The following is a 19,084-nucleotide window of genomic DNA, read 5'->3' on the forward strand; positions in this document are numbered from 1 at the left end:
CTATGAAACAGAGGGGATTATGGGTAATGCTACAATGGGTGATCTTCGAGCCAAAACACTTCAGAGACATGTTTTGTATATATCTGAGACCTATAATATATTGATGAAAAACAGTATAATAGGGGACCTTTAAAGAGTTCCCAGACATACCACACTGTAACTCTGAAGTATGTTTTTCAGATGAAGACGGTCTGGGGATCAGCATCATCGGGATGGGTGTCGGCGCTGACGCAGGCCTGGAGAAACTGGGCATCTTCGTCAAGACCGTCATCGAGGGCGGAGCTGCTGAGACGGACAGCAGGTGAGATCTGCTTTCCTATTGGATGTCACACATATTTCTGAGCCATTTGTAGGGAGACACATTAAAGCAGATGAGATAGATGAATGCTCAGTGTGTTACCAAAGGTGAACCCATCACTTATTGTACACAAATTCTAAAAAGCAATTAATAACCAGCCATTTTGTTTCAGTTTTGTACCCGCCACCACCCTCTCTGACTCTCACACACAAACCCAGTCACACAGTCACACTCAGTCCCTGTCAGATTTAGCAGCAGGGGTTCGGATTAGCTCCACTGAGAGAGACACGGTGTGGGACCATGAATTCTCACACAGGACGAAATCTGTGTACGTGGGAATTTGTGTGTATTGTGGGGCAAAAACATTACATTTGAGTCTTATATTTCTTTTTTTTATGTGTAAGTTTGCAAAAGGCTGTAGAACCGAGTGTTGTGAAGTCTTCCATATTTGGCGTGTCTCCATCTATGTCCCTAGATGATGTTGTGTGTGTTGCTGTTGTCATGGAGAAACTGTGGTGTTTTTGTTCATTATAAAGCGTGAACAGTGCAGACTAAGCACTCAGTCAGCGGTAGAGGAGGAGATGACAGCTTCCCAGCAGGCAAGCTGGGCTTTTCTGCCTCTGACACCACCAGCTTCTACCTGTGTGTGTGTGTGGTGTGTGTGTGTGTGTGTGTGTGTGTGTGTGTGTGTGTGTGTGTGTGTGTGTGTGTGTGTGTGTGTGTGTGTGTGTGTGTGTGTGTGTGTGTGTGTGGTGTGTGTGTGTGTGCGTGCGTGCGTGCGTGCGTGCGCGCGTGCGTGCGTGCGCGCGCGTGTGTGCGTGCGTGTGTGTGTGGTTTGAGTATCCTTGTAGAAAGATTCAAACAGTGATAGGCCCATCCATTCTGCGCAGTATGAGAACAGTTAGCACTGCACTAAGCACTTAGCACTAAGCACTTAGTAGCTCTGCACTAAGCTCTGCATACACACTGGGAACCCTAGTGCAGTTTTTTGTTGGTGTGTTTCCTTCAAGGATTAATTTTCTTTCATGTTGTTAAAAACAGTTTTAAGTGTTCTCAGTTGTTTACAGTATATCGAATGCTTTTGCTGTAAAAACTCTTACGTAATCAGAAGAGATGAGAAATGATTTACCTACATGTTCAGCCAGGCGAGCAGCAATGTTCTAAAGATGACTGACATTACATTTGAAAAAATTGATTTAGGGGTGTCCTGTTAAACTAAACGATACAATACATCTGTGTTGTTTCTTGTTTGATTTCAGCTGCATATCTTTGTTGGGTGTCTTGTCCCTCTATGTGTCACCAGCACATATTCAGCTTGGATCAATCCTGTCAACAATCCTTGTCAAAAGACTTTTGTTAAATAGAATAGCACAGAAACATTTCCTAGTTTGAAACTAATTTGAACAATTATTCTGACAACACATAAATACAGCACATGTGCAGTGTTTGAAATATAATTAATATATGCACCTGGTGTCTTGGATCTACTCCAAAATGTTTGCTCCACGCTTCCAGTTTCATGAAATACAGGCCATTAGTTTTTCTATTAGATAGTTAGATGAGACCAAACATGTGCTTTGTACAGTTGGGCTGTTTTCTTTTGAACATAATTGTGTTCTTTTATCCACTCGGTGATACATTTAATTGTATATGACGACATTAGCCACTGTCCAAAATGTGTGAAACACTGCGTATCACACGCTAATATCCTACCATTGTAGACATGGGTGTTGAAGTGTTGCTCTCATTGCAGTTCACTATTCAGCTTCTGTTAAAACTCCATTTACAGTTCAGCCAATTCAACTTTGATCCCATTTGCAGCTGACCTTTAAGCAAACAGAGTGGGAAATGGAATAAATCCTCTTTACTTTTTTCAAAATGTTTTCATAGTCTGTGTAATGCATTGTTGAAACATGATATAACAGAGAACAAAATTAGAAAATAAACACATGAGAGAAGATGTCTCTAATAATAACTGGATACTTGTGCACAGTCATTGCCCTTCTTAGTGCTGTGTCACTCACACACACAGAATGTAATTTCCTTTTATCATGACCCTTTCCAGCTATAGGGCTCTTTTGTTTTTGCTGAGTCGGACTAAATGGTCTGACGCACACACACGGGAAGACACACACACACACACGGGCAGACAGATAGATGGGCTTGGCTGCGTGACTCACTGTTTTGTCTGGTGCAGATGACCCTAGGTGTGTATGTACCTGGGTGAGATGGGGGTTATGAGATGACGTGTGTTGGTATATACTTGTGTGAATCTTCCTTAGTTGTCAATTTGTATTTACATGTTTTCCTAATACCTTCGCGCGGCAGCTGTATGTCCCTCAGCCTCGGTCACCTAAAGCAAAATTGAGACGTTAGATGCTAAGAAGATGAGGAAAGAGTGTGAGCTGCTGACTGTCGGACAACCACCTCGCTCTGTGTCTACCTGCCAGTCTGACGTGTCTCTCCATACATCCACATGACGACTCTGCTTGATGTGCTTGGGCGTCAAGGTCAAATTGAATCCTGCTCTGCAACGGCTGGATGTTGTGAGAAAGGAGCTCTGGTCCAGAGGTTGCGCTAGACTTTTTTGCTGTCCGTCATTTTGACGGACAGGATCGTAAAACTTCCGTCAAAATCCAGAATTACCCGTCGGCCTTTACACAACTCTGACGAGGGGGGGGAAGCATGCTCGTGAACTGTCAACGGGGGGGCGGGGGACAGTTCACATGCGCCGTGTTATGCATGGCTGCTGCACCTCGCGGGAGCGTGCACAGCGTAAAGCCAAAACTCACAGACATTCTAATGATTTGTACGGCACAGTTAGGTTTAGTTTTGGAAACGGTATCATGACCTTTTTGGAGGGCATGCATAACACGGCATAACACCGGAGCCTCGCTGCGGGGAAACTTTGGCGCTGTTCTGAATTTGTTCTAATCACTCAAAATGACGGACTGCTTTCAGATTTATCCGTCATTGTTTAAAAAAAATGGTTAACGCGACCTCTGCTCTGGTCACTGCAGTGGTTGATGCAACTGTCGGAGGACATTGTTTGATTTGGATCTTGACTTTGCAGCAAAATTGTAATTTACAGAAAGAAACTGTAAATTGGGAGCATAACCCAAATGATATCTCAGCCTCTTCTGCACCCTTCAACTAATCTAATGTTTATTGCCAGTCCCTCACTTTAATGAAAGTGTCATTCTCAATCACTTCATTACCACAGTTTAACAATAAATGCTGCTAATAAATGTAACCTTTTTTTATATTCGGCCTACAATTCAATCGTTGTTTCAAATTAAGCTAAATTGAGTTAAGAGGCTCTCGATGGGGAGTAGTGCTTAGATACTAGCATTAATAGACATTTGCACCAAATTCTGTAGTGCCCTTGTTTCAATGTATTACACAATTGTATTATGGTGCATGCTAAGGGATTTCTGTGGTAAATACCTGATAAAACTCTTGAAATAGTTACATCACTTTCAGTCTCCAGAGTAGCTATGCTGAGTTGAGGAGCATTTTATTTCATGAAGAGGATGATAATAGGACACAATTAAATGTCAGGAACTCTAAAGTGAAGATCAGAGTGTTTTGTTTTAGAATAAATTATAAATGTGTTCTGAATGAGAACAATAGGCTGTTATGTTGATAATGTGAGCGAGTTTTTGTTTTATTCATTAGTCAAAAACATTATTCAGAACCCTTATTGGTCTGGTTTTTATGCAGATTTTCAAGAGGTTTTAAATTGAAGGACATCTAATTTTTTTGTTCTGTATCCCCCTGTCCTGAATACTGGATCATCAGGAAATGTCCCTTCATATCGAGCGCTGACCTGACCTCTGATCGTGTCCAGAGCAGAAACCCTGTCTGTGTCTGTGGCTCAGGGCAAAAGGCTAGTTGGCCTTCATGTCCTTGTTAGCCCTCCTACTTGGTTTTGAGCCTCATCTCTTCTGTCTCTTGGTTAGGCAATCATCTGGAGCTTTCCCAGTGGAAATCTAAGAGCGCAAGAAAGTCTGTCACCGTTAAAAATAATGAGAATACGCACGAAAGCCCTGGCCAGCTTGTTTGTCCCTTGTTTCTCTTGTAGTCACTTTGATGCATACGTCATTATGTAATCTTTCAGTTTACATGTATACATGAAGACAGTAACACTTGCTCTAAAGATTGTTGACAACGTTTTTCTTTGTGTCAGGATCAAGGTGAACGACCAGATCGTGGAGGTGGATGGGACCAGCCTGGTGGGCGTCACCCAGAGCTTCGCTGCCTCCGTCCTCAGGAACACATCCGGAGTGGTCAGGTACGACCCACAAACACACAACCATAAACTAAAAGGCAGTTACAGCAAATGATGAGTCCACTATGAAGTGTTATGATCCTATATTTTATTAAACTGCAAAAACAATGCTGCTACTGATGCCTCTTTTACTATTAAAAGAGTGAAATTGAATCAAGGTCAATTTGATCATGCTACTCCACTAGCACTTGAACCTTTAATATAAAATATGATCAAATTCAGTGCTTTAATCAGTTTATTTGATTACATACACACTAAAGATTTGTATGTTTTCCCTGCCTGATGAGGACATTTGGATTATCATGAGATTATAGAAGTGTGTCGAGCAGCTATCAGCCCCAGAAACCAGACGTACCATCGTACGCTACCAGACAGCATCACTAACAAACTGAAGCCTCTAGAAATGTCCTTTTTTAACAGAGCAGTGATCAGTGAGAACATTCTTCACTTTTCAGTATCGCTGCACGGTTCAATTGTGAACGCTGCTCTTCCTGCTGTCACGGTGCAGAAGTTTGCAAAACAGCCTTTTAAGCAGCCATGCTTAAAGATGGGATTTTGTTTGGCAAGCCCCTTAGAGCCATTACCATATCTGAGATACTGGAAGATGTGGGAACACAATATGTGTGTTTGATACTTGAGCAGATTTGGCAGGGGTGCATTTAGAGCGGTGGGGAGCAGACAGCGTGGCAGGAAGTCTTCCATTTGGAAAGCAAGTGCTGTCCTTGGCAATATTGTAATCCTCTTACTTTCTCTAACTAATTGCTTGCTCTTGTCATTTTTTCTTTCTCACCATCATCTGCTATCGAGTATCCCCTGTCCTCTTCTCTGAATCCTCTCTTTACTCTGTGCTGTTTCAACCTCTGTTTGCATAACAAGTAAGCTTTGTTTACAATGTCATGCTTCAATTTGTCTAATTAATTGAGCCATCCATCTATATCTACACTGCACATGTTAAGACAGCTGTTGAGTAAATTAACATCCTCAGTGTGCTTTGAAAGATAGGGTGTGTGTGTGTGTGTGTGTGTGTGTGTGTGTGTGTGTGTGTGTGTGTGTGTGTGTGTGTGTGTGTGTGTGTGTGTGTGTGTGTGTGTGTGTGTGTGTGTGTGTGTGTGTGTGTGTGTGTGTGTGTGTGTGTGTGTGTGTGGTGTGTGTGTGTGTGTGTGTGTGTGTGGTGTGTGTGTGTGTGTGTGTGTGTGTGTGTGTGTGTGTGTGTGTGTGTGTGTGGTGTGTGTGTGTGTGTGTGTGTGTGTGTGTGTGTGTGTGTGTGTGTGTGTGTGTGTGTGTGTGTGTGTGTGTGTGTGAGTAGTGCAGTGCCCAGGAGCTGGTGGCTAAACAAAGACATGTCCAACAGTATCAGAACAGATGCTGTTTGCTCAACTAACATTGACAGGGGGCGTTTTTCCACATACCAGGATGTGACACTATAGGGGCGGCGGCCTTGAAAATGTCCCATTTATCACCTGCCGTCTGTTTATAGATTAAGAGAGCAGTGCCGAAAGCTTTATACTCTAATCGGCCAAAGATCTAGAGTCACACTGAATTACTTACAAGATATGAGTTGTAAAAAACGACATCTAGGGAATAAAAAATACACTTCTGTCACAATCTTGCAGCAAATTGTAATAATAACTCGCTGTTGTTTTCCATGGCAGACCTATTTTCACTCTTCCCTTCCTCCGTGCTCTTTCCCTATTTCAGTCTTCCTCCATCATGTCTCACCCACTCACTCTTCTTCTGCCTCCTCCTCTTCATTCTTCTCCTCAGTAAATCCTTCTCTCTCTGCCTGATCACTAGAGGTTTTGTGGCCAACTGTCCTAGATTTGCAATTTTAGCTATATTTAACCGTGACTTGCAGTTCCAGTGGGACCACTTGTGGGGAAACACGAGATAAAATGTGCTCTTGGCAGCATCATACTTTATCTCACTTAAGGAAGACAGTTGCTGAATATAGACCATGTTTTTGTCCAACGTGGTTTAAAGCACCTTTTTTGGCTTTCCTGTAAGTGGAACTCAAAATAATGTTGTCTTCCTTTTCAAAACACACAGCACTGTTAATGTTGTGCTTAAAATAACAAATAAGCAGTAGCTCAAATTGTATGCACCTTCTTTGATTGATTGTCCTTTTCACTTCTAAATGAAGATGTATGCAATATTCTAAATGTATTTTATTGTCAACATATACAATGAAAAAGGCCAAAGACCAAACATTAATTTATCCTTCTGATTTGCCAAAACCAGATTTACGGTAGAATTTGTCCTTTTGTCACAAAGCTCCATTGTTGTGAAAAAAACTTTCAAGTGAACACTTAACGTTTCTTTTGGTTACTTTTTATTAAAAAATCTACTTCCCAGCAGCTTTAGGACATTTTATAAATTAAAACATATGCATCAAACAGGGCTGAATGTCCAATAGGGGAATCAGAAAATACTGACAAAAGGACTTTCTTTATTTTAATGACATGTTTTGAGAAATTGAGTATAAAACACTCTATCATGATGCACCCAATGTCCACGAACAACTAGTGAAAAAGAGTTGAACAAAAGCAGAACATCTCTACATGTACCCACTGTGTTGGACCAGTCATATCTGTTAGCCCTGATCCCACGCTGACATCCTTTAATGCCTGTCAACCCCGGAGTAAATGAGATCAGTAGTGAAGGTTTCTGCAGCTGAAGCAGCGCTGTGTGTGGCTGCCTCTCAGCAGTGGGAGGCCAGAGGAAACAAGACAGACTCCCCATGCGTGAGGAGAGAGGCTGTTTCCAGGTCAGCTGCTCCTCAGACCTCCCTGCTGTCCAAAGGCTCGTTCCAGTACAGTACTTAACTTAACAAGGGTCCTCACCTTTCTTTTTCTTTCTTCTTTTTGTTTCATACTTTTTTTTAATCTGTCCTGCCCTTTAGTTGTTCCTTCACATGTAAATCAGAAATGCCTCTCTGCTGGAGCGTAAGGCCTTTTTCTACCGCGGCTTTAGAAATATTTGAAACAGCTCTCAGGAACTGAATTCACTTGATTAGGCTCCGTCTCGAATCCACTCTCTCTTTCTCCCTCTGCCTGTCTCCCTCTCTCACTCTAACACACTCACTTGTACATGTACAGTAAATAGAAACATGCTTCTTACACAACACACACACACACACACACACACACACACACACACACACACACACACACACACACACACACACACACACACACACACACAGTTATAGGACCCCTGCTGGGTTGAAAGTTTTTGGAATAGGTCAAAGGAATTCTTATAAATCATTTCTTGGTTTCGTCAAAAATAGACTGTATATGATGTTAGGAGTAGCAGTGACACTATTAACAGTGAAGCAACAATGATAGGAAGAGTTTATCCTTCTGTGCTATTGAATCTAAGATAATTATATAAATCTTTGTCCCTTAAATAATCCAAACACACACCATTTGCACGGGGGCAGGTTATATTTGGCACAAACTAAACACATTGTTTATGCTCTTTCCCCGCTCCCTTTATCTACATGCTAATGTGATGTGTATTGTTGGTGGGTCTCAGGAGGAACTGCAGTAGCTCGGAGGCAGAGCCCGGGGCTTTCTACATTTAGTTCCTTGCCAGGCTAATAACAGGCTGCCTCTTTGAGCTGACTGTCCTCTCATATTATTATGTGTGTCCCGTCTCCCAGCCCTGCCCTGATTCGTCAGCAGATATCACTGTCATTGCCATGTTGCTGTGCGCCTCTGCTGCTCTCACAAAGTGCCTGCTATGCACTTTTCTCTGGACAAATGGCAATATGAGAAGAATATACAATCAATTATAGCAGAAGTCTAAAAGGTCATCATGAATAGGTAGTTTGTGCAATACATCTGTATATCTAAATGAGAAAGATCTCATCTGTAAGGGAAAAATATGAAAGAGATATTTTTTTCATTTATTTATTTATATTCTTTTCTATGTGAAATCTTAAAATAAACAGTTAACATAAACAAATAAGCCTTAAAAAAACGAGACCCTTAAGAAATTGTGATTTTTATTTACTAGAATTCATCATTGACAACATTTCCCTTTACTTTAAAATGTACCATTTTGTAGAAACAGATTCTCAGAAAATTTATAATTGCCATTCAAACTAATGCCACACGGTGGAAATGATGATGATGATTTCATCAATTAAACACAACATGATATATATATTTTTTTATAAATGCACAGTCACTGTTACATAATCATATGTGTGTTGCCAGGACTGTCATTAACAGTGTGTTTGGTTGCAGGTTTGTGATTGGCCGGGAGCGTCCGGGCCAGCAGAGTGAGGTGGCCACGCTCATCCAGCAGACCCTGGAGCAGGAGAGGAGGCAGAGAGAGCTGCTGGAGCAGCAGTACGCTCAGTATGACGCCGACGATGACGAGGTAAAGACCGGAGTCTGGACGGGGCATTCAATTAATGTTCATACATACTTATAAGAGGATGTACCCCATAGTGTGGAACCATTTTCCAATGTGCAAATAGGGTCCAATGCCCCCCTGGATAAAAGGAACATCCTTTATTCATGACGCTCATTATATCCACATGTATTTGAAGTTCAGCCGCTGTCAGTTCAGACACTTCTTATACATGTCACTTCATTGGAAAATGTAAGCTTCTAGTTGTCACTTAATGTAAATCAGCTCCCTTCTCTTGACAGTTTCATGGAAGTTTTAGGTTATTAACTCCACAAGACAGACTGACAGTGGGCTTTGATGCTGGCACACAGAATACACTCTCTCTAACGGACACACACAAATGAAGAGGATGCCATGTGAGTTCTAGAAAGCATCACTCAGCGTTTCCCCTGCTGCTTACTCACAGCACGTTTAATCCAACAGACACTGAGCTCATGGTCATGTGTGTGTGTGTGTGTGTGTGTGTGTGTGTGTGTGTGTGTGTGTGTGTGTGTGTGTGTGTGTGTGTGTGTGTGTGTGTGTGTGTGTGTGTGTGTGTGTGTGTGTGTGTGTGTGTGTGTGTGTGTGTGTGTGTGTGTGTGTGTGTGTGTGTGTGTGTGTGTGTGTGTGTGTGTGTGTGTGTGTGTGTGTGCGCACCCCGGAGACACACCGGCATGTAGACACGCTCACACTCAATGTAATTACATACTATACACAGTAGTACCACAAATCAATGCATAGCTCATCCTCACTAACACACACAGCTGCAGTCATGTGTAAATGTACATGCTGAAACATACTAACCCGGGCCTCACTGTTAGTGATGTTTGAGGTCTTTCATTTCCTGTTGGATGAAAAGCCTTCATGCATAAGAAACTCCTCCCCAGGCCCCGGAAGCTGATCCAAGCGCTCCCATCACACATGAAACACTGTCAGCTCATATTAAAGCTCCTGCACAGAGTCCACAATTCAGCCATTAGCTACAATCTCACTGCACTCTCTGATTCAAACACAGAAGAAGCCTCCCTCCTGTGGCTTTAGTCCTGCTCTCTGTTAGTTCAGATCAAGGATGTAGAATGCAAATCAAAACTATGCAGAACATATTTATATATATATACAGTATAAACATATATTCATTGCCAATTTGGAAGAATCTTCATTCAAAGTTACTAAGGAAAGTAAATAATAATAACGTTAACAAAGACATCATTTAATAAAACATTAAATATTCATCCATCCATCTTCTCCCGCTTATCCGTGGTCGGGTCGCGGGGGTAGCAGTTCCAGCAGAGAGCCCCAAACTTTCTTTTCCCTGGCGACATCAACCAGCTCTGACTGGGGGATCCCAAGGCGCTCCCAGGCCAGCGAAGAGATATAATCCCTCCACCTGGTCCTAGGTCTACCCCTTGGTCTCTTCCCAGCTGGACGTGCCTGGAACACCTCCCTAGGGAGGCGCCCAGGTGGCATCCTAACTAGGTGCCCGTACCACCTCAACTGGCTCCTTTCGACGCGACACAAATATATCCAATCAAATACAATAACTATTCTAAATATAAAATAGTAAATAAGTTCCAATAGTGCATCACAAAGCTGGTATTAAAGAATCTTGGATGTGCATAATTATTTTCCAAAGGAATTTGTAGGAATAGGAATGTTATCCATATAAAAAACACTCACTGGTTAGGATATTGTATGTTTAGCTATAGGATGTGTTACTTGTTGTTATTTGTTATTAAGCCTTGGAATCTAAGAGAACAGACCCAGGAATCAACTTTCTGGACGTTTGATGAAAACTATTTGTGATGATTTGTCAAGTACATCTTTCCAAAATGATTTGATCCTCGGCCAATCCCATAAGCAGTGTAACAGTAATTAACTTCAAGTGAGCACCCTGCTCCACAGATCCCCAGAAGGAGGCATGAACATAACAATGCTGATTGTATTAAAATAGTTAATCCATACATACATTACCAACCGCTGTAAAAACACACTTGAAATCTGCCTGCGTTGAGCACCAAGCATCCATAACCCCTACGTAACTGTCGATATGTAAACAGTTACGAAACCATTACAAAGATCTATGGAGCAATAAAAGGAGCTCATCAATATTAATATCTCTATAAATGTTAGAAGGAGTTCTCAACAGGGGGAGTGTTGAGGGAGGTTATTTCTCACTTTTGAGTGCTGCCTGCGTTGATCTGACGGACAGCTCTTTATTGGTGCTGGGGCTCCTGTCCTAAGAGGAAGAAATCCTGCTTCAGTTAGCAATAGTCATTACACACACACATCAGTCAAATTGTGGGTTTGATTATATCTGATCTAACACACACACATGCCCATCTGTCAGCACTTAAATGCTACACACACATAAAGACAGCATGGAGACCAAACGCGCAATATCAGGTTTACTTCGGCTGTGGGAAAATGTGGTCAGTATTTCTCCTCTGTATTATTATATGTTATAAACTCTGGATTAAAGAATAGAGATTCCATTGAATAAGGTGGAAGAGAATAATTATATTTGATAAAATTATATCCAAACAAATGTACAAATGTAAGCGTCTAGAATAAAAGTCTAACTCGAGAGTAAAGACTGAAAAGATCTATTCATGTCAACACCAACATGGAGACACGTGAACACACACACACACACACACACATCCCATCACCATATGGGGAGGCAGGGAAGTTACACATTTCCATTTCTCAGGAGGGTTGCATGTCTGCAGAACTGGCAGTGTCCATAAAATCCAGGTTTCATTATTTTTAATTTGGCTGATGTAAGGAATTCATTGTATCTGCTTATTCAGGGTCTTTCTAATTATTTACATCCAAGTCCGATATTTCAGACCTTTCTAAGAACATGGAATTTCCCAATGGTTTAAATGTGTAAATTACTATTTATGCTAACTCATAAATGTCTAGTATTGGAGATTTCTTTTGTTATACTGACTTACATAAAAAAATACGGATATATTTAGCTTTAAATGATACACTTAAAACATAAGGAACATTACAACAATAGCAGCATATAAAACACATTGTTTTGTCACACTCGTAAATGCACTCTTCCTCGAGTCAAAGGAGAAGCCCTTTCCCCCAGTGAGCAACAATCATTTTACCACATCTTCCTCACATTAACATTCATGGTGCGGATCATCATACGCTGAGCAGCCTCTAAACAACAGAGTATCTCTCCTTAAATCGTCCCTTCCTCTCCTTTATTCATATGGTAGGAGGTGATGCATTTATCATATGCAAATTGGTGTTTGACTGCCCTGTTCAATGGTTAACTCCACCTTCAGTGAATGGGACCTTAATGCGGGATGCTGGTACCATGGCAACAAGCAAGCCTATTATGAAAATGGGACTCTATGTCCGCCATGCATGCAAACAAATCAGGCCCGCCGAGGTCGGTTATCAGGGTGGGAGATGGATGGAGGGAAATGGACGAGATGAGGAGGAGTGGATATCAGGCCAAGATGATGACAGAGCAGATGAGACTGTGTGTGTGTGTGTGTGTGCGTGTGCGTGTGCGTGTGTGCTACATGTGTGTTACAAATCGAGACCGAACGACAAGCGAAAGATAGATTGTATGAGGAACAGAGACAGAGAGAAAGAAGGTGGGGGACAGTAGTGACATTATTATTTACATGTAGATGATAAAAGTATATATAAATGGAAAACAACTTGGACTGATTGATATGAAGAGTACACTGACAGACACTTTTTTACATAATAGCTCCACTAGATATGTAAGGCTCTGTTGGTCATCAGCCAAAAAGTGAATCAACCGATCCATTAAGGTCTGATGGCCAGTGCCAACATTCATTTTAGTTTTTTTTTGAGAACTGGAGAAAATATAAACTGCCTTGAAAGCTTGCAGCATAATGGCCTGCATCAACGTCAACGATCAAAAATATATTTTTTAAAGAAATATTTGATAAATCTATAGATCTAGAGAGTGCTCCTTAGAGATACCATCATAGGTTTAAACCGCACTTAATTTACCCCCTAACCCATTAAACATGATGCAAGATGGTGACTCATATTTAATCATAATAAGAAGTGACATTTAAATTTGGCCAATTCAACTGGCTTATTTTAATAGGAAAAAAAACCTCCTTATGGCCGACCAGGCTGTCAAACAAATTTATTTTTTGACAAAGTTTTGGCCAAGTGAGTGTGTTACCTCATTTTTATATAACTGGTATCATTAAAATAGCATTACAAGATAGAAAGCGTAAAAAAAGAGATGGCATGATGGAAAATGGGTAGGAGTTTCTGGAAGTTCTAGACATGCAATATGCTGCACTCTGACTGTTGACGCTTTGAGGAGAGATGGGAGAAAGACAGGGGGAGAAACGGAGAGAGGACACACAGATGTTGCAGTTTGACAGCTGGATATCTGACTGGGCGTTTTCTCTGTTCAGGCTGGCTAACTCAAGCTAACTCCATATTGAAGGGTCAAAGCTTACCGTACACAGAAGCTCTGCCGGTGGGACGACAAAAGCTGCCTTTTCATTTCGTAATGCTAAACGAGGAGACGATTGCTTGCAGATTTTTAGAAACTGTAGCAATTAAGCTGGCAGTTAAATAATTAAGCAATAGCTCACGGCCTGAAGTGAGCTATTGCTTTTATAAAACGGTTACCAAGTGTGGCAATATGAAAGAAAAATACACACTCTAATTTAAATAGTTTTTATTCGTAAATAATGACGTTCAAAATAAAATTGTCCCTCCGTTGCCTTCTGCACGAAACATAGTGCGAGGTGGTTGCTATACACTAACAGCTAGCGAACATATTAGACAGAAAGCGTTGATCCATTATTTGGCTATTTATTTACACTCATTTGTATGTTGCGATTTACTGTGCACCCACTTAAAAACTGTCCAGCATCAGTAGCATGGCTTACGTGGTTATTGTATAGGTTGAGGTTGTTATAGGCTGATGCTTGGCATGGCGAGAATATTGCGCCACTTTCTCCGGTCCCCGAGATTGGGCTTCCAGTAGCTCTGGAGAGGACTTTCGCACCTGTGGTCACTAACGGTCATACTTTTTCTGCTTTGTTTCAAGACCCGCATCAGAAAGCTTTTGAATGGTGGTACTTTTCCAGTTGGTCTACCTGCTCTTCTCGTAGCTCTGCATGTCGTCGTTTAGGTGCTTTTTTTTTTCTGGAGATAGGCACTCCTCAATCCACTCCTCCATAGTAAGACCCCCCCGGAGGTCGAAGTTAATCTTAAATGTTTCCATTTTATGCTTTGTAAATTTGTTTCCTAACGGAATCAATTTAAATATATTTATAAAACTGACAAGTCAAATCAAGCAATCTAATTGGTCGACAGCGTTTTTGCGGACCTCTTTGATTACAGATTTGAAAACAACGTTGCTTGCTTTAAAAGTAGCACAATTCATTATGTCAAACCTTGGAAAGTAGCCTATCTAGATATCCCTGCCCCAATGCCTAAGGAACTGCACACTGAATATGTTTTGCAGTTTGATGTCTATGTCTGGACCGCTGTGTAAAAAGGAGGGTTTCTGCCCCGTTACTTCTCCGCTGCTTTCTTGTTCCAGTTTAGCCCAACTGTATACTGTTTTTCTCAGGCGCGGAGGGATACTGATTTGTTGTGAAAAGTAATTTACAATTCTACCCGTGGTATACGCTCAGTATATCACGGCTAAGAACCAATCAGATTGCTTGATTTGACTTGTCCGTTTTATAAATAAATGTTAGCTAACTTCATGAGTTTTGATATTCAAGCTGAATAATTTTAAAACAATAATCTAATAAAAGACTGAGACTAAAGCCAGACACAGTTTGTGCTCTATGTTCTCTATAAACACAGTCACAGAGATAACCATCCCTCAGTATCAGTTATTTAACCAAACCTATAGACTCTCATAACCATCTGGGTGAAATAATATTCAATCTGCTGCACCATCGAATTGTGCCACCTTTTCCTAATCCAAACAAAGATGGTATTCGGATATTACACATCTCCTTACCGGATGTGTGAGCCAAAACATGTACAGTATTAACAGTTATATTGGTATACATTTTTCACTTAATCACTTTATCACAACAATTTGTATTATTATTTTTAAATGTTATTCTATTTTGTCTTTATTTTTGCCTTGTGTGAATCCTGTTTTTAACTCTGACCCTATTGCTGCTATAAATGCCTGAATTTCCCAAAGGGGATAAATAAACTTCCATCTTATCTTATCGTATCTTAAATTGATGTTTCTTTTAACTATTTTATTTAGCATACAAGTTCAAGTAAATCGTTTTTTTCTTTTTTTTTATAAATTTAAATTCAAGCTAGCTTGTTTAGAAAATTCATGAGAGTGTTTGTCTCTTACATGCATACATTGTGCTGTTACAGTTACTGTATTTGCAGGAAAATTGACTTTATGACTGACTGTGTTTTCTCTTACAGCAGACAGGAGAGTACGCCACAGATGAGGAGGATGGGGACGGGACGGTGGCGGGCGAGGACAAGAACATCGAGGTGTTTGACTTGCCAGAGTCCGAGGAACTCTTGTCTCCCACTGAGTTAGACGCCACTAAACTCTACCAGAAGTTCAGAGAGGTAAAAAAAAACTGAGTTTGTCCCACCACATTTTTCTCTGCTTTGAAGAATACGTTTGAAATACCAAATATACCCACACGCTCACTAGAACAGAAAAGTCAATTCAATAAAACAACAAAAGACACAGACACAATGGAATGTAACAGCCCTTTTTACTCGGCTGGGTTACAGTACATTTTTTTGTCTGGATCTCAGATCTGCTTATCCTCCCTAATTCCTAATCTGGAAGATTATTGGCGTGAACACAAAAGCTACGTGAGACCAATGCTCATTACATCTCTAATTACCCATGTTCGGTTAAACACACAGATGAAGAGAAAAAGCTTTAACCTGAATTTGAATCAATTTGTATCCTGATCTACGATACTGTTCACAGGACCTGCCTCTGAGAATAGAAAGCCATGTTGTTGAACTCTGACCCATCTGTACCAATGAACTCTGACACAACTGTACCAATGAACTCTGACCCATCTGTACCAATGAACTCTGACCCATCTGTACCAATGAACTCTGACCCATCTGTATCAATGAACTCTGACCCATCTGTATCAATGAACTCTGACCCATCTGTACCAATGAACTGTGACCCATCTGTACCAATGAACTCTGACCCATCTGTCCCAATGAACTCTGACCCATCTGTATCAATGAACTCTGACCCATCTGTCCCAATGAAAATGAAAGAAAATGAGTTCACTGGCTGTTAACTGATTTCTTAGCTTTATCGCTGTGGGGAGCGGCTGATTTCGATCGAACACTCCACTACTGTTTTTGGCACAGTAACACTTGAGTCTTTCTGTAGACTGCCACAATAGCTGTTTGACACATTTAACAAATGGCTTCAGCTGCACAGCAGACACCGCAGGGGATACCGAGCAAAACTATAATGCAATCCCTAGTCACAGGGTTTATACATTTCTTCCAGTTTCTTCACCTCTGTCTCTCACAGTGCAAACTTTCACCTTGTTTTCGTTTTGAGGACTTTCCCATTTCCTATTTCATCCTTTTCTTTCTTCGCTGCATTTGATACATTTTGCACAACAACCTGACAACCAGATAAGCCTTTTATAAAAATAATAAAAAGAGGATGTGGTAATAAATTACTCTTGTTGCTTGTCAGATAACATATATTTTTATAACACAACTTGTTCTTATCATCATCGGTTGCCAAATAGAAACAAGATGGTATCAATACTATCAGCATTCAGCATCATGAAACTGAATTAAGTTTGGCGTTTCAAAGTTATTACTTTACTTTATCTATTTTGTAAGCTTGTGAGAAAAGTGATAATTAAACTTTGGATGGACTTAGCTGTTTCAAGTATAGGTTCACATTGTATTGAAATCATTACAGGACATTTATAAATGCCCTCCTAACAAAACAAGAAAAGTTAATGTGAACTTAATATGAGACTTCAGCAGTCTGAGAACATACATCACATGGGTATTCTCCCAAAGTAATTGCCATCAGTGTGCATGTGGATAGGGGCATATTGACTTGTGTTATAAAAGTGCTTTTAGAGACGGAAAAGTGCTATATAAATACATCCATTTACCAAAGTCCTCTCTACCCCTTTTCTGTGTTTCTGCCTCACTTACTAAAGCTCTCATTTGCTCCTCTTTCCACATCTCTAGTTCCACATCCACTTCTTTCTCTCTGTCTCATCTTCTTTTTTAGTTCTCTGTCATTATCTCGATCCCGCTCTGCCTGCCTGCAAACGACTGCTCATTGCAACTTCCATGCATCACTCATTTTCCCCTCTCTCCATTTCCAACTCCATCCATGATACACTTCAAAAGATACGCAAGCCTTTTTGCATTAAGATTTAATCCGTTTTTAATAGGGGATGGAATTGTATTGAAAAAGTGACAGATTTTTTTGATGTAATGCTATGCAAAATAACTTTTTTTGAAGTATCTAGTTTTTATCTGTCTATCTCCTTCCTCTTCCTGCCTCTCCTCTGAGACTGTGTGTCAGAGCTGGGATCTGTCTGCTGTCAGAAGAGGACTGCCTCGGTCCTTCTCACAGTATCCACAGCAGAGAGATTCTGCCCAGCCATGCATTTGATCACTGACCACCCTCTCTCTTCTCTCCTATCTCCTCTTGTCTCCGCCTCTGCTCCAACAGCTCCAGATCAAACACACAGTGACGGAGGCCGAGATCCAGAAGCTTAAAAACAAGGTAAGAGATTAAGACTGTCAGTGTGCGGGCTTAATGGGTGCTAACGACAGAAGTTTGTCGAGTTTCAAACTATTTGTGAGCGAGATGTGGGAATAGTTTCAGGACAGGACACAGGAAAAACAGTAGCTAATCTTATCTGATCAAGCTTCTTGTAATACGCTGCAGTAGTTGCCTTTACAAATTGTGATTTAGGGCACCTGGTATCACAGTTTTTTATTTTTCGGCGTATATGCATGTGTTTATGTTTTCTTAAATACACATATGAAGTGTTTAATTGATATGCTTCGTCAAATGTTAATGAACTAATCACTAATTCCCAAATTAAAGTGCTGAGAGTTAATATGATTACATTCACCCAAGCAGTGGTGCTTAAAAGGCTTTTTTTAAGAGTTAGAGTGGATCCACTTTCACAGAAAAATTCATTGATGCCTTTTATGGTCTCAAAACGTGATTTTGCTCAGACTTTTGCATTTTACTCTCTGTAATGTCCTTCCCAGTCTTTAAAATCTAGGTTTGTTTATTGCACATTTTCATGTAGTTGCAGTCAATATAAATAAAACTACAAATGCTTTGGTTATAGGAACAAACTGTATAGTAAATGGGAAGGGTAAAATATAAAAGCTTTCTTTTTAAAACGTCCTTTTTGTTGCAACTTAAGTTGTCTTGTCCCCTCCCAGCTAACGTCAGTGGAGAGGGAGAAGCAGCGCTGGGAGAAGGAGAAGAGCCAGCTGAAGGCCAGCATCGAGGAGAACAAGGAGAGGATGCTGAAGCTGGAGAGCTACTGGATCGAAGCGCAGACCCTCTGCCACACGGTCAACGAACACCTGAAGGAGGCGCAGGCACAGTACCAAACTCTGGAGAAGAAGTACAACAAGGCCAAGAAACTCATCAAAGACTTCCAGCAGAAGTAAGTTTAATGGTCATCTTGGATTGAGTGTTTGCTTGCTTGTGTAAGAACTTATCTTGGCACATATTCTGTTTTACAAGAAGAAATACATTTGTATTTTGGTGAATTGTTAATAGACAATAGCCATAGCCAACATTTCCGGAGATTTGATCTTAAAGAGAGGAAAACACATTTTAAATGTCATCCCAACTCGAACCAACTGTGTACTTGCAAAGAAAGACAGCTCTAAATGACTTAGGTAAAATACCTCCTTCACTTCTTAGCAGGAGATCCTTTCACAAATCCTGCCATTAAACATTCGCTGAAATAAATCATCTCGAATGAATTCCTTCATTATTCCTTTTCACAGCTTCCTTTGCTTCAATGAGCTGAAAGAAAATTATCTGCAGCATTTCCATCTGTAAGGCAGAGCAG

At 40.8% G+C, this 19,084-nt stretch overlaps 1 protein-coding gene across 1 annotated transcript in view; it reads left to right on the forward strand.

Annotated features, from left to right (window-relative positions):
* LOC117454739 (neurabin-1-like) overlaps positions 1–19,084 on the forward strand; it is a 32,088-nt gene that overhangs the window by 1,375 nt on the left and 11,629 nt on the right. The window contains exons 2-7 of the mRNA XM_071204763.1: positions 181–301; positions 4,488–4,592; positions 8,840–8,975; positions 15,429–15,581; positions 17,710–17,763; positions 18,441–18,670. Coding sequence (XP_071060864.1) covers positions 181–301; positions 4,488–4,592; positions 8,840–8,975; positions 15,429–15,581; positions 17,710–17,763; positions 18,441–18,670 — 799 coding nt within the window. The remainder of the gene's footprint in view (positions 1–180; positions 302–4,487; positions 4,593–8,839; positions 8,976–15,428; positions 15,582–17,709; positions 17,764–18,440; positions 18,671–19,084) is intronic.

This window comes from Pseudochaenichthys georgianus, chromosome 11 (assembly GCF_902827115.2).
Source record: "Pseudochaenichthys georgianus chromosome 11, fPseGeo1.2, whole genome shotgun sequence".
NCBI lineage: Eukaryota > Metazoa > Chordata > Actinopteri > Perciformes > Channichthyidae > Pseudochaenichthys > Pseudochaenichthys georgianus.